This window comes from Spea bombifrons, chromosome 3 (genome assembly GCF_027358695.1).
Source record: "Spea bombifrons isolate aSpeBom1 chromosome 3, aSpeBom1.2.pri, whole genome shotgun sequence".
In the NCBI taxonomy this organism is placed as follows: domain Eukaryota; kingdom Metazoa; phylum Chordata; class Amphibia; order Anura; family Pelobatidae; genus Spea; species Spea bombifrons.
Window position 1 is genome coordinate 16,925,364 of NC_071089.1, and position 15,765 is coordinate 16,941,128.

Consider the following 15,765-nt stretch of genomic DNA (forward strand, 5'->3'; position numbering starts at 1 on the left):
TTTTAACATCCAGTTCATTAAATTATTTTAAATAAACGAAAAATTTGCATATTGTTTTTTTTATCCGATTAATCGATTAATCGAAAAAATAATCGGCCAACTAATCGATTATTAAAATAATCGTTAGTTGCAGCCCTAGTTGCCAGCCATTTCTAATCCAGATACCATGTAAAATATCGGTTAGGAATTAACAAAATTAACAGATTTTTTTTAAAGATAAAGATCATTAGTGAAACTGGGTAAACTATTAGTAAAATCAAGTGACATGAAGGGTGAACGCGCTACTCTGTTTTTACAGACATTAATAGCAAATTAATATGACAGTTCTGCATCTGTGCCTCCCAAGTATTCCTCTTCCAGACCCACATCCAACTGTCCCTTTTTCCTCCCCTGATGTCCCTCTTTTCTTAGCGCGCGCAATGTTTGCTGGGTATGAGTAATCATGCCCATGAATGGGAATTCAGATTTTTCATATTGCTGAAGATCAAAGCAATGTTAAAAATAAATGTAGCTTTTAATGATTTGAGCTTTCTTTCATATAATTAATCCCTGGCAGTAGTCTGATAAATCTCGTAGCATTTGATCTACGGTACAGTAGCTTAAAATCTTAGAATAATCTTTTTTTTTCACTATCCTAGAAACACAGCACAAGATCGAGTACGTCACTAGATCTTTATGAATAACCACAGTTACCAAACTTGCTCGAATATAAGATGAGGTTTTTCAAAGCGAATGACGGAGACCTGGCGTGACATCATTGATGACCCGGAGGAAGTGCCGGGCTGAAGCGGAGGTTGTCTACGCGCATCACATTGATGATCGCCGGCTGCCCCCACTAGACAGCAGTGAGTCTGGAGCACGGGGGACATGTTTGGTGACGCATCGGTAATGTCTGGGGGGTCAGAGTGGCACATCAGGGAAGCAGAGTGGCATTTCACGGGATATAAGGAATATCTTGGGGCAGAGTGGCATATAAGAGGGTATAAGGAATATCTGGTGGGCAGAGTGGCATATCAGGGAGGCAGAGTGGCATATAAGGGGGTATAAGGAATTTCTTGGGGCAGAGTGGCATATAAGGGGGTATAAGGAATATCTGGTGGGCAGAGTGGCATATCAGGGAGGCAGAGTGGCATATAAGGGGGTATAAGGCAAATATGGGGGCAGAGTGGCAAGCCTGGGGGCAGATGTGCATAACTGGGGGACAGGTTGGCAAATAAAAGGAAAAGAGGAAAGAGAAAAAGACGGGGAAGAGGGAAAGCAGAAATTATATATAGGATTCATTGGCCACTTCACTTCAATGGCATACCTGCTCTGTGCAAAACCAGTGCAATTGTGTGAAAAAAACGATATACAAATGTGCTCCCCAAGAAAGCCCCGGCCATTAGGTTGGTGTGATACAAAATGTTTCCTGTATATACCACACACCTAACCATAAAGGCCGGCAGCGCATCCAAAAATAAAAAGTACATGTACGGGTCTGAAGTTCACAAAATGCTTACCAGCATGTGCATCAAAAAAGGTGAATTGCGCTTAACCCCACACAACATCACTGTGCACAACGCCCCGTCTTGGACCAAAGAATCGAGACAAATTGCAACCTCGGGGCTCCATGCTATCCCAGAGGACCAAGCTTTACCTCTCTCACAGGTACTCACTTGATCGTAGCCAAAAGGCCAAAAGGATGGTATAAAGCATCATGGAATAGGAATAGGTATCAGTATCAAAAATGTGCACTGGGGAAAGTCCACCTCATGACAACCCCCCCACCACCATGAAAGCCTGTGGAGTTGGCCCTTGATAACCTTAATAGTTAATAAAGTGATTATTCCAAACTGGAATTTAATTCCAAATCAATTCCAATTAAAGAAAACATATACCTGAACGTAGTCCAAAGGAAAAAAAACTACTTAGATCAACAGAAAAATTAGCCGTGCAATTAAACGCAGGAAGCTTTTTATAATCTGTATTAGAGTCAGGTAGCTCAGTGGCGGTTGGAATTGGTGTCAGAATTCTATAGCAGGGAAAATTCTAAGAAAGGATTATGTATGAAAATTCATAAGGGTTAATCTAAGAAGCCAGTAGTTTATAACAGCATGCCGGACAAATAGATTGTGATTTTTAAAAATGAGTTATCGGGTTATTAAGCTCTAATCAATAATGGTTTCCTTCGAACTAAGCTTTCTGAGACGGTGGAACTGATTTTGACAAGCCCGATAGATCCGCTGTTGATTAAAGTCTAAAATAATTATTCATTAGACTAAGTCAAAGCGCTATTGGCGCTAGCAATTCGGCAGTTGCCAATTATGGTTCACGTTGCTATTATCACGGTTCGGTAACTGGCGTGCCATTTCTGATTCTCTTTCGAGGTCCTGATATAATACGTTTATATGTTAGTTCACTAGTCTACATGGGCTGGGTTGGTAAATCAATCCAAAATTGGAAAAAAAGTCCTTTAAAAAATGTTTGTAAGACATATAGAGTTATAGAAGGGTAATGGCTGATTAGATTGTCTTCTTTAAACTGTGCAAGCTGCAGGAAGCAAAGAACTTGACAGCAGATATAGAACCATTCGGCCCATCTAGTCCACCCATGTTTCCGGCTGTAAAGACTCAGACCTTAATTAGGTCTCATCTTGAACTCAGCATAGGAGTCAGCCACAAAGTTAGAGGAGGCAGCTTTTTTTTCATTCCCAATCATGTTTTTATTTTCATATATTAGCCAACCTGGCACCTGGAGTTTGCCATACATGTACATTTACACACTCTACCACCATACAGTAACACACACACACACGCTAATATTCTATGCTCATGTACACACATGCTAACACCATACACTAATACACTCACTAACACTGTATGCTAGCATACACACTCTAAGGCTACAACGGATTCATGATGGCAGCCCTGCAAAACCCTGGAAATGTTTGTCGAGCACTCTTATCTACTACCCTCTTCATAAAGTTAAAAGAAAAAGGTATTAGCCCATTCTGTACCCAAGACATGCAAATGCTTCACCTATACGAGGAATGATATTCACAATGTTTCCATATCTTAAACCGAACTGACTTATTACCGTATTTGCTCGATTATAAGACGATGGTTTTTTCAGAGCAAATGCTCTGAAAAAGACCCCTCATCTTATAATCGGGGTCGTCTTCTAATCAGACCTCAAATAGGTCTGACTATGAGACTATAATCCAGATCCCCTGCAGTGCTGCAGGGGACCTGGATCCTACTGTCTTATGCCCCCCCAACTTACCGGTGCTTCTGACTCCCCAGTGTGTAGCCGGGGCAGCGTGTAGACATCTACGCGATTCGCGTAGACAACTTCCGCTGCAGCCGGAAGGAGTTGCGGTTAGCAACTTAACTTTTTTACAATAGGGTCGTCTTATATTCAGGCTTTTTCTTTTTTCCTAAATTAATATTCAGATTTTGGGGGGTCGTCTTATAATTGAGCAAATGCGGTACTCTCTGCATTCAATAGATGAAGCTCTTCACAATTTGTTCATGATAAATTTTAAAATATTTTGATGTTGTTATATTATAACTTGAAATATAACTTTGGAAATCCAGATTTTAATTTGTAAGAGGGTATATATATATATAGATATATATAATAAACGTTTCAAACTGCTATGGCAATGAAACATCCAATAATTATAGTATTTATAAATTGCTGGGGATGATATGAGTATAACAAAGCTTTGTTTTCTTAGCTGCTCTCACACACCTCTTTTCAATAAGGAGAAAGATACATATAATTACAAACATTATACTTGATACTATTTTTATCTTTTTTTACTTGTTCACACAAACAAAATCGCCAGTTTTTTTAGATGGATTCTGAAGCGTGATAATTAAAAGCAAATAATAAAAATGATGGCTCGGTAGACAGATCTGCACACATATCTAAAAAGAGATGTTTACCAATGGGTGGTAATAACTGTTCTGAACTCTGCAAGGAGAAGAAGAATTAAAAAGAAACCCAGGGAGCAGCCCAGCTAATGGTTTGACGACATCGCGTAAAAATAGATGCTGCGAATGGCCTCCAACATCCTATATGGAAGTTGTGTATTGTAGAAAAAGTAAAAGTAAGGAACATCATCGCTAAGGGATGCTGAGATCTATGGCGAAAGGTATGAAAAAAATCTATTTGTTCTGAAATACTCTCCTTTCACCCCTTCTCCCCTTACAAAGGCAACAAGAACTGGTCAACTCCCATCAAAGGAGAGGGAAATCAATGGAGAGGCCTAATCACACAAACCCAGAGAACAGGAAGACAAGATGGCGGCACCCCTGGGAAAAAGGAACTAAATGAAGTGGATTTCTAGAACATATCGTTTTTTCAAATCTGTAAACATCATTGCTAAATGCAGGATATGGAAATATATATACTATTGCTCGAAAGTTTGGGGTCACTTTGCTGTTTTCATGGAAAACAAGGACATTTCTATCTGTAACATGATTGCAAAATTGTTTTATGACGATTAACCCCTTAAGGACAATGGGAGGTCCCTAAACCCATTGAAAGCAATGCATTTTGAGCCTGTACATGTATGGGCTTTGTCATTAAGGGGTTAATTAGCCTTTGAAACTTAAACTTGGATTAGTGAACACAATGTGCCATTAAAACACAGGAGTGATGGGAGTGATAAAGGGTCTCCGTACGTCTATGAAGATATTCAATAAAAAAGAGTTCCAACTACAATAGTCGTTTACAACAATGACAATATCTACACTGTGTTTCTGATCCATTTGATGTTATTTTAATGGACTATACTTGTGTTTTTCTTTGGACTATCCTTGGACTCCCATTATAATAAATCATAAGGGAGGAGCAATTTTGATGGGACTTCAATAGTTAGATTAAATTTTTTTCATATGTTTTTCCTCCAAATTTCAATACCATTTTTTCAATAACAGTTTGAAGAAGAAAATGCAGATGAATGTATTCACAGGGTTAATATTACCTTTGGAATGCACGCAGCAGTTTCTGACAAGCGGGGGTATGTGTATGAACTGAATGGATGCCCCTGCTGGTTTGTTTTCAGAACACTTGCCCCATATGGCATGAGAGGTTCCTGAAGACCAGATCCAGACCTCGACCTTTGTCTTATGGCTGGTTGAGGACTTGTCTGGGTAACATATGATGACTTTGGCCTCTTATCGTACTCATCCGTCGGTATTCCATCACTCCATTCAGTATACTCAAGTCTTTCTTTTGAGCCCTCACTCAACATTACTGTCCCTGTAATTGAAGGTGGAAAGTAATCCCTGTAGTCCTGAAGAGATGTCCCAGTGAGCCTGTGATAGTCCCAGGGAAGTCCACATTGGTCGACAGATTTACTTTTCATTTCCAGTTGTGGGTGGTACTCAGACGGATAGCTGGACATATCTGATTTCACAGACCTTGTTTCAGGAAAGTATGCTTCATATGACCTCATTTTTATGGGATGTCCATTGGGTCTTGCTGGCTTGTTTGTTCTGTAATAGGTTTCTGCTTCCTCTGCACTAAGGCTTCTTTCTTTGTATCTTTCGGAAACGTTACTCCTTGGAATTTCCCAGCCTACATGGGAGAAGGTAAAAAAGCCATTTTCTTCGGGGTAGCCTTTTAAATGGTTAGAATGTCCCTGATGAGGAGTCGGTGGGCTTTCTTTTCGAAGGGAATTGGAGCGTGTTACAGAAATATTGTCAAAATCTTCAAGCAAGCCATTGATGGAAGCATCCAGTGGTGGTTTACTGCCTCGGACAATTGTCTACAATGGAATTAAGGAACACATCGTTAGTTAAGACTGAACAACACTTCATAAGTAACATCAAATTGTGATAAAAATCACTAAATGCCACATCTTGAGAACAAGTCTGCACATAAATATCAAAACCACTGAAAACCACATATGTGGGGAGTTGGCAGGACCCTGCATAATGTATAGTTTATTCAATAAATTGCCTCAACAAATCACATTGATTTAAATATGCTTTATACAGGGTCTAATCTAACTAATCTTGGTGACAGAAGCTCCCTGGAGTTCATTATGTAAAGTGAAATCAGTGACAAACTGCAACTCCCTCTTTAGTGAATAACCTAGCTAACTTGAGTAATCAGCTTTTGAATAATGTTCAAATTACCAACATTTTGAAGTCTAAATCTTTTTTTTGTGTGATTTTTTGGCAGTGCGGAAATGTGTACTTGACACCTGACCCTGTCAAATTTCTGATTCCGTAATCCTCTTTTTAATCCTGTAGAATGTTAAAAAAAAAAAAAAAAAAAAAAGGTTGACTAAGAAGAAAAATATATGCCTGGTGCGGTTTAATGGGTAAGGCAGCACCAGATATGAAATATATGTGCAACATAATAATATGACTTGAAGAAAAATAAAATCATATCTATGACAACCAAAAGCTGGCATTGCTCCCCACAGATACACGATTCTAAGCAGCTGGTTAAAATAATCAGGGCAAAATTGTATATTAGTCACTCTTTTTTTGCAAAAGCCTTAAAGTATAAGTATAAGTACATTAGACACGGTGCTGCATATAGTGACAAAGTTTAGTATTGAAGAAAAGTTTGATTTCTGTTCCAATAATCATTCATTCCCATCAGTTATGTGATATTTTTTTCCCCTGCTCAAGCACCCCACTGAGCTGATCCAATTCTACTGAGGTCCTGCTTATGTACAGAAGTCCTTACCGCTTTAGGACTTTCATGTGTCTCTCGGGGGGATAAAAGGACATTATATTATTTCTCACCAGGAAGAATGATAAAGAGCCAAGATGTCTGTCAAATACACTGGAGTAAGATAAAAGACCTTAACACATAAATGTGACAAATATACAGCTTCTAAAACCTTTAGAGTATGCAGTGATGTATTTATCGCACCGCGTTTCTTACTACTGGGCTCCACTTTTTAAAGAAGCTCTGCAAGGGATCTCTTTTTTTAAGTAGAGGAGTTGCAGAAAGCCTGAGGCTCCCTGTTATGTGGCAGAGGGGCTGCACTACTTCTCAGTTCATGGTAATTACCGTATTTGCTTGATTATAAGACAAGGTTTTTTCCAGAGCAAATGCTCTGGACCCCCCCCCCCTTATAATCAGGGTCGTCTTATATCAGACCTCAAATAGGTCTGACTATGAGACTAAGATCCAGATCCCCCGCAGCGATGCAGGGGACCTGGATCCACCTGTGTTATACCCCCCCCCGGGAGTCCCCGGTGCGTAGTCCGGGCAGCGTGTAGAGCTCTACGCGATTCGCGTACACAACTTCCGCTGCAGCCGGGAGGAGGTGCGGTTAGCAGCTGGAGTTGTCTGCGTCCATCGCAAAGACCTTCCCCAGCTGTCAGAGATCACGGGGAACTCTGATCTCTGACAGCCGGGGAAGGTCTGCGCAAATCGATCAAATACGGTACATATGCGGGATAGACCCCACACAAAACATTAGAAAACATTATAGAATAACACTCCCCAAACGTACACGCTATTGGCACAGGATGAATTGTCCCTAAATTCCACACATTGGGTAACTTGAGAACGAGGAGCATCTGTAGCAGAGAATAATAACTGACTGTATGTTGGGCTAATGTGTCTTACAAGCGAAGCCGTACGTAAAATATGTAGCACTGTAATGAGTGTCTATATATCCTTTCACTTTAATTGTATGCATAATAAACCCTAGGATGTAATTCTCCATCACTTTCCGACTGGCTGCTCATGATTTCATACATATATATATATATATATATATATATATATATATATATATATATATATATATATATATATATACACACACACACACACACACACACACACAGATATATATATATATATAAAAACACCACAAAGTAACAATTTTTACATAAGATAATAATATCTCACACTTACATAATACATTATTTATAATAGTGGAAGCTGTCATTACTACCAACTCCAAATGGCCTACTTGCTAATGATAGATAATCTCTTGATAAAAGCCCCGGAGAGTTCCTATTACGATACCTACAATGTGTGAATACATCGTCTACTGTTTCCAGCAGAAATCCTTGGTGTGCTCTTTTACTTTCTTATATATGGACATTGGTTTGAAGACACACTCAGGTATGAATCTATAACCTTGAGAATGCTTTCAAAAATACACGTTTTAGCAGTTTATTTATCATTTAACAAAAAGCAGAAGGAAAATATAAATCAAATAAATATTTGGTGCGACTACCCTTTGCCTTCAAAATTGCACTGATTGTCCTAGGTACACTTAGTTTTGGATCCATATGGTTAGGTGTATGTCTAAACAATTATATCAAACAGATGCTACTGATCATCAATATGTAGGTTGAAACTCAATCATTAACAGACCAAAACTGGAAGAGGAACAGCCAAACTCAGTAACAATGTGAGGTTGCTGAAGACAGACAAAAGTCAAGCACGACAGCAAGAATGAGCACAGCAACAAGACACAAGGCAGTTATACGGCATTAGCGAGGTCTCCCCAAGCAGACATTGGTTTCCAGATGGTCTGTCCAAACTCCTTTTAAGAAGCACAAGGAAACGGACAAACACTGGAACCCTGGTACAGCCATCTATTGTCTGGAAAAGTCTGATCAGAAGTTATCGTAATATAAAACTTGTGGCCAAAAAGCCATACCTCTGACGTGGAAACATGGCCAGGCGACCCAACTGGGGATTTATAGTCTCCTTAATGCTGAGAAGTACAGTCAGATACTTATACCTCATGTATACCATCAAGGAGGCATCTCATCTCCAAATTTATTCTGCAGTACGAGAACGACCCCAAACATACAACCAAAGTCATTAAGAACTATCTTCAGAGTAAAGAAGAACAAGGATTCCTGGAAGCGATGGGATGACCCCACAGAGCCCTGATGTTAACAGCAAGTCTGTCTGGGATTACATAAAGAGAGAGAAGTAACTGAGGCTTAATCCACAGAACAACTGCGGTTAATTCTCCAAGATGTTTGGAACAATCTCCCTGCTGAGTTGTGAAAGTATATCTAAAAGAATTGATACTGTTTTTAAAGCAAAGTGAGATCACACAAATAATGATTTGATTTACATTTTTCTGCAGTTCACGCACTTTGCATATTGTTAAATCTTATACTATTAAAATGTCTATTTTAGTAGACATTCTAACACTTTACAGCATTTTTCACACCTTACTAAACAGAGCGAGTGAGAGAGAAGAAAAAAAAAATAAAAAAAAAATCCCCAAGGAAAACATTCCAGGTATATATTTGATAGTCAATAAGCCATCCTGGAAACCCCCTACTCTCGCATTTACATTGAAGAGCACAATGTCCCATTATACACCTGGGTGCATGTAGCCACTGCAAAGTATTTGTTCAAAAGCACTGAACGCAAAGGTTAACAAGTGAGAAAACATCTATACATCACAAAAAGAACAGAATGTAATCTATTTAAATTAGGGTGAGCTACTCTGCGTGCACTGCTTCCCGAGCACTTGCTCTACGTTTGTTTGGGGGCAGCGGTGACAGTAGCTATATTTCATGGTGTTCTTCTCCTGGTCTGTTCTCTAGTGATAAGCTCTAATGGATCTGACTATGAAAACATCTGTCTACTCCTGTTCCAAAGAGAGGATGAAAAACAGCTTGGCTCACAAACATTGAATTCACTTTGACAATAATGAAGTAGGAAATTAACAGTTTGCCCTCAGAAGACCTTACATGTAATGCTTCAAAACAAATCACAACTATATACACTTTTGGGGTTATAAAAGTCATCTGTTCTCTTTTGTCATTATATCGGTTGCATTCTTCACTTGTATGCAGTATTAAGGAACATTTTCCAAAATCCACAGGGTTTTTTTTGTAGGTACAGAGGGTTAAAAAATGAAAAGATGATAATTGATGGCTTCTGCTGCCTTTGTAAAAATGCACCATTCACATACCTGGGAACTCACCGGGTTTGACCCAAGAGCTCTGGGAGAAGCACCGCTCCGGTTCAACACCTCAACCCTTCCCATGCCCCACTCCCCGCCCACTTTTCCTTTAAATGTCCATGATGTCATCTGGACCGCCCACTGACATCAGCGGGACCGGCCCCTGACATCAGTGGGCAGTCCTGGCTGTGTCCCACAAGGGTAGCCGGAGCTCAGAAGTTCCCAGGTATGACCACACAGTGAACTCCTAACTTGGCTGCAGAACTTTATTGAAAATATTCTTGCCCTGTAGTTGTATAATGCATTTTTAGAAACATCACCAGTAAAAGAAGCTGTGCTTTCCACTTCTTCATGGCACTATATGTTATGAAGGGCCAACCCCGATGAGCTTTTGCTGCAGCAAGAGTTTGGCTGGCTCTGTATAATGCAGTTAAATCAACTAGATTTCTTTACTACTCGCCCGCTGAATGATGCATTATGCAGGACCAGTTCAGTCCTTCGCACTGTAGAAACCTGCTAGCCTTGGCCCAACGTAACGCATAGTGGAGTGAGCCAACTGAAACTCCAAGTCTCCTGCCAACTCTGTCTTTAGTGAATAAATCCCAAATTAATTGATGTTATTGGGGTTCAGCACTTTGCTATAGAATTTTCATGGACAGCAGGCTTCTAAAACAGCAAATATAAAATGTTTTAGACAGAAGCTTGAATGTATTCATGCGTCTTGATTTTGGAAAACACGAATATTAATCAATTTTTGGCAATTGCAATGGTTCCAAAATAGAAGTATTCAAAATCATGTCTGTGCCGGGGCTGTCACCTTCATAGCGCTTACAGACCCCGGCTGCCGCTCATCTGAAGGGTGCCACCATGCCGGCACGCCTTCTGAAATGATGCGCGCGGCTGTGTGCCGGGACTTAATGTTAAATCCCGGCGCACAACACTGAAGCCACGCCCACCGTCTTCAGTGCACCGGAAGGACAGGAAGAAGAAGAAGAAGAAGTAGAAGTAGAAGAAGAAGAAGAGGAGGAGGAAAGGTGAGAGTGAAAGAAGAAAAGGTAGGAGAGAGTGGATTAGTAAGTGTGTGAGAGTGATGGGTGTTATGCTGAATGTAAGTGTGTGAGAGTGATGGGTGTTATGCTGAATGTAAGTGTGTGAGAGTGATGGGTGTAATGCTGAATGTAAGTGTGTGAGAGTGATGGGTGTTATGCTGAATGTAAGTGTGTGAGAGTGATGGGTGTTATGCTGAATGTAAGTGTGTGAGAGTGATGGGTGTTATGCTGAATGAGGGTTTCAGATAGCATGGATGTGTAAGTGTTGGGGGATAGCTTGGCATAGGGAGTCCGTAATCACATTCCTTTCATGCCCAGATCCCAGCATGTAGTGGCTGCCTAGGCATGATAGGAGTGTGATTGCTGTTATAAATTATTTTTTGGTCCAACTTCGGTGTGTTATATATATATATATATAATTGCAAACAGCAATCACACTCCTATCATGCTAAGTCAACCAGCACATGCTAGAACCTGGGCATGGTAGGATTGTGATTGTTGTTATATATATGTGTGTATATATATATATATATATATATATATATGTGTTAATATTGTTGTTGATTTTTTTTGTCTAATTTTGGTGTTACTTTTAATAAAGTATTTTAAAGTTTTTTTTTTTCAGTTTTGGCCAAGTGAATGCTGAATTTTTAGTTTCAGTCCAGAATTTTCATTTTGGTGCATCCCTACTATATACTATGCCAGTCACTAAAGTGGTAAGCCTACACCACATCAATGTTTGGCTTAGTATATAGTGATAGGGGTTGTCAGTGTCTGGCTCAATGTATAGGCACACATTGACGGTGGTACAGCATAATCCCTAAGTATATAATGATAACAGTTATGCTGTACCCCTGTCAATGTTTGCCTAACCATAGAAACTATGCAGTTTTAAAGTGTGTGTATGTGTGGGGGGGTGCCACATACAGGGTCTGCCACAGGTCCCAAATACTCTAGGTACGCCCCTGCATCATGCGGCTGTCAGACCCAACGGCCATGCCTCAGCTCCTCTTCCCACGTCTTAAAAGGGGTGTAATGAAGAGCTGAGGCATGTGGTGTGTGCACGCCGGCCACTTTAATTTCATTAGGCGCTGGTGGAGTGACTGCCGCACGACGGCCACTTTCAATGTCGCTCGCAGTCGCTTTGATGGTGCAATGGGCCAGTTGACTAGACTTGCCCCCCAGGCCTTAGGCTGCCAGCCCTCCCCTGTATAGCACCATCATATTCTGTCACGCTGTACAAGGGTAGACAGGACAAAACAAGTAAAATTATACAAAATATTGTTTTTTCTATTGATAGAGAATACCTTCTTAACGGATCACATTAAAGAGAAGGGATTCCTTTAAGATAAGTACTACATTCAATGTCAAGAAAATAAAAATCTTGCCAGAAGTTCCTCTGTTAGCAGGATTAAATGGCTAAAATGTGTGGTATATAATTATTATATATTGTATTCTTTTTTTGTTTCACGTCTGTTACCATAACAACACTGGATACATTTAATTATAATCATACTTGTATGTCTTACTCCGTGATGAGATAATTAAGTAATCTGTCCTACAAGGCTCCTAGGACATTTCACTCGGTTTGAAGATTTTTACACGATTTTAATAAAAACACTGCATGGGATTTTTTTTCAGTGGAGGAATATATTCTATCACGTGCAGTAGAGCATTCATTCTTCCGCAGATGGATTCATACTTGTCGGGGATAGTCCTGCTGCTATGCTTTGGTCACTTCTGTGTTCATAGAGATATTCATTTCCCATCTGTGGCATGGATCTTGGCTTTCTATATCCCAGCTGACCATGTTTTTTTTTCATTTTTGTTATCTGTGTATTCTGTTTTTTTTTACATAGTGTTAACTCATTTTTCACTTTTTCTGACATATAACAATCGATAATAGTGCTAATGTGTGCTTTTAGCGGTGGATTCCAGATAAAACGTTAATGGGTGTCATTTTGTAATTAATTTCCAAGGACTATGGTTATTGTTTCCGATTCTGTCTTGTACCCAATGTCCCCATCAGTAAAAGTACACCAAAGCCATCACAATGGATATGATAACTGGGTTTTATCTTAAATGTTAGCCTTTTGAGTACCTGATTTAGTCTTGTTTCTTATATCTGATTGTACTAAAAGCTGGAAGCATACTTAAGTACCCTCTTGCACATGCACAGTAGTTTCCCCTTGCACATGCACAATAGTGTCCTCTTGCACAGTAGTGTCCTCTTGCACATGCACATGTATTGTTTGGGGCGGACGGGACAAATAAAAGAGTCGTGAGAACTGCCTATATGTGAAACCAGCCTTAATGCCTCAATTAAGATATTCTGTTTTTGAGGAGTCTTAGTGAAACCCTTGGTGGGAAATGTCAGCGGTGTTGGCATTCAGAAGGTATTAGAGGGCATGTGACATAAACCACCCAACTTTGGATGGCTTGAAGAATTGCAGCTGCTGATGCAAATAGAAAATGCTGTGCAACTAGGCAAAGGTATAGACGTGGGGATTTAAATGGATTGGAGAAAGGACATTTCTACTATTTAAACCCACCAGGAATGATGCATTATTGGATGTATTGGACTAATATCCAAGTTAACAGTTATAAAATATATACATATATATCACAATATGGTCTGTTTCAAAATACATTTTAATAAGAAAATCTTGGGGATAAATTGAATAACTTAATTTCTAGAAAGGCTAATTTTAATTTGCTAAACTGTGTTAATTAAGCACAGAAGATAAATGGAATAGCTTTAATCTATTAGTAAATATATACCTTTGTGAAACAGTCATTGAAAATAACATGGTTTAATAAAGCGGTAACACGTAGTGGAAAACAAAAAAGCTGTTCTTGAAGGATTTGAAGTCACAAAGCTCAGTTGCTCCCTTTCAGAGAGATACAAAACATAAAAAAGTGCAAAATGAGAAAATTATCGCAAAAGGTACGAGAAAGGAAGGAGAAAATGTTGCATGCCTGAAAATGGAGGAGGAGGGTACAGATCACAAGGCAAAAGCGCTTAATACATTTTTTTCTACACATGTTCCAGTGATGTGGCAATGGCAGATATCACACAATTATGAGACTTTTATGGCTGACCCAGGAGAGAATTCAAGAGCAATTTATTAACACACTGAAGGTTAATCAAGCACCTGGACCTGATGGGATTTACTCTCGAGTATGTCGGGAGCTGAGTTCAGTAATTGACCTTTATGAAAGTGCAGCTGTTATCCATGCAGAATATATCATCAGTAAAATGTATTTGTCGCAACAGTAAAGTTCAGAGGTTTATGGGGAGAAACGTGTATCAATAATGTGTTTGCTTGCTGTATGGAACTCACTCTGCTTCTCAGTCCTCCTTCTAAAGCCAAGACTAATCAGCTTGCTCTGTAGAGCAGTAAAATATACCAACCATTTAGGATTTGGGAGAGTGACAGATCACATTTACAGGTCTTTTTAAGCTGTAATCAGCTATTGCATGCAGCCTTTGATCTATCAGTCAGAAGTTGCAAATATAGTGACCTGAAAAACTAAATTAACCCTCTGGAATCACATGTTTTTCTGCACTAATCATTCATAAAATGTGATCTGGTCTACAAGTCACAAGTATAAAGAACACAACGTGCTTAACCTAATAACCAACAATGATCATCTTTCATGTCTTTATTGAACACATACATTAAACATTCACAGTACTAGTAGAAAAATTGAATAGTTCTATTTATTCTAGGGATGCACCAAAATGAAAATTCTGGATCAAAACTGATTCAGAAAATGACCCCCCCCCCACAAATTAAACAGCACACAAATTCCAACATGTACTGGTTGTCTGGGCATGATAGGAGTGTGATTGCTGTTAACAATCATATATAAATTGATATTATTGTATTTTTGTCCAATTTTCGTGTGTTACTTACTTTTTATAAAAGTGTGGTGTTATCATACCAAAATTGGACAATAAAATACAATAACAATATTAATATATATATAATTGCTAACAGCAATCACATTCCTATCATGCCCATTGATACCGAGGTTCCAGCATGTACTGGCTTATTTGGCATGATAGGAGTGTGATTGTTAACAGCAATCACACTCCTATCATGCCCAGGCAACCGGTAAATGCAGGAACCTGGGCATGATAGGACTGTGATTGCTGTTAGCAATCACACTCCTATCATTCCAAGTCAGCCAACACATGCTGAAACCTGGCTAGCTGCCCGCTTGTGCATTGACGCTGCCAGCAGTATGGGGTCAATTACAGACTCCCTGTGCCATGCCCCCCCACTTACACATCCATGCTATCACACATACACTCATTCATATACTCATTAGTTCACAGATTCATTCCCTCAATCACACATACAACCCCAACCCCACCCTCTTACCTGCACCGCAGATCTCTCACTCGCAGACTTATGCAGGGGCTGCTTCCCACTGTGTATCCCGCAAGCAACTTCTCTTGTGCTGAACAGCGGAAGCAAGAATGGAGTGGAGTCATGTGATGTGACAAATGCACGTGACTCCGCTGTGTTCTGCTTCCACTGTGCGGTACAAAAGACACTGCTGTGCGAGCAACCCACAGGAAAGCAGCAGGACCCTTGCAAATCTGCGATCCCGGTTGCCCTGCCTGCGGATCTCCAGCTGTTGGACGCCCCTGATATATATATATATATATATATATAAATTATATATTATAATATATAAATATATATAAATTATGTCTGTCTGTTTTCCAAGCATCGAAACATAGAATGTGTCAGCAGATAAAAACTATTTGGCCCATCTATCTGCCCAAGTAGA

General features: G+C 39.6%; 1 protein-coding gene across 3 annotated transcripts in view; it reads right to left on the reverse strand.

Annotated features, from left to right (window-relative positions):
• The window catches only part of PAK5 (p21 (RAC1) activated kinase 5), a 57,191-nt gene that overhangs the window by 10,283 nt on the left and 31,143 nt on the right, over window positions 1-15,765 (reverse strand). For all 3 annotated transcript variants that reach the window (XM_053459512.1, XM_053459511.1, XM_053459513.1), the window contains one exon: window positions 4,973-5,758. In XM_053459512.1, coding sequence (XP_053315487.1) covers window positions 4,973-5,758 — 786 coding nt within the window. The remainder of the gene's footprint in view (window positions 1-4,972; window positions 5,759-15,765) is intronic.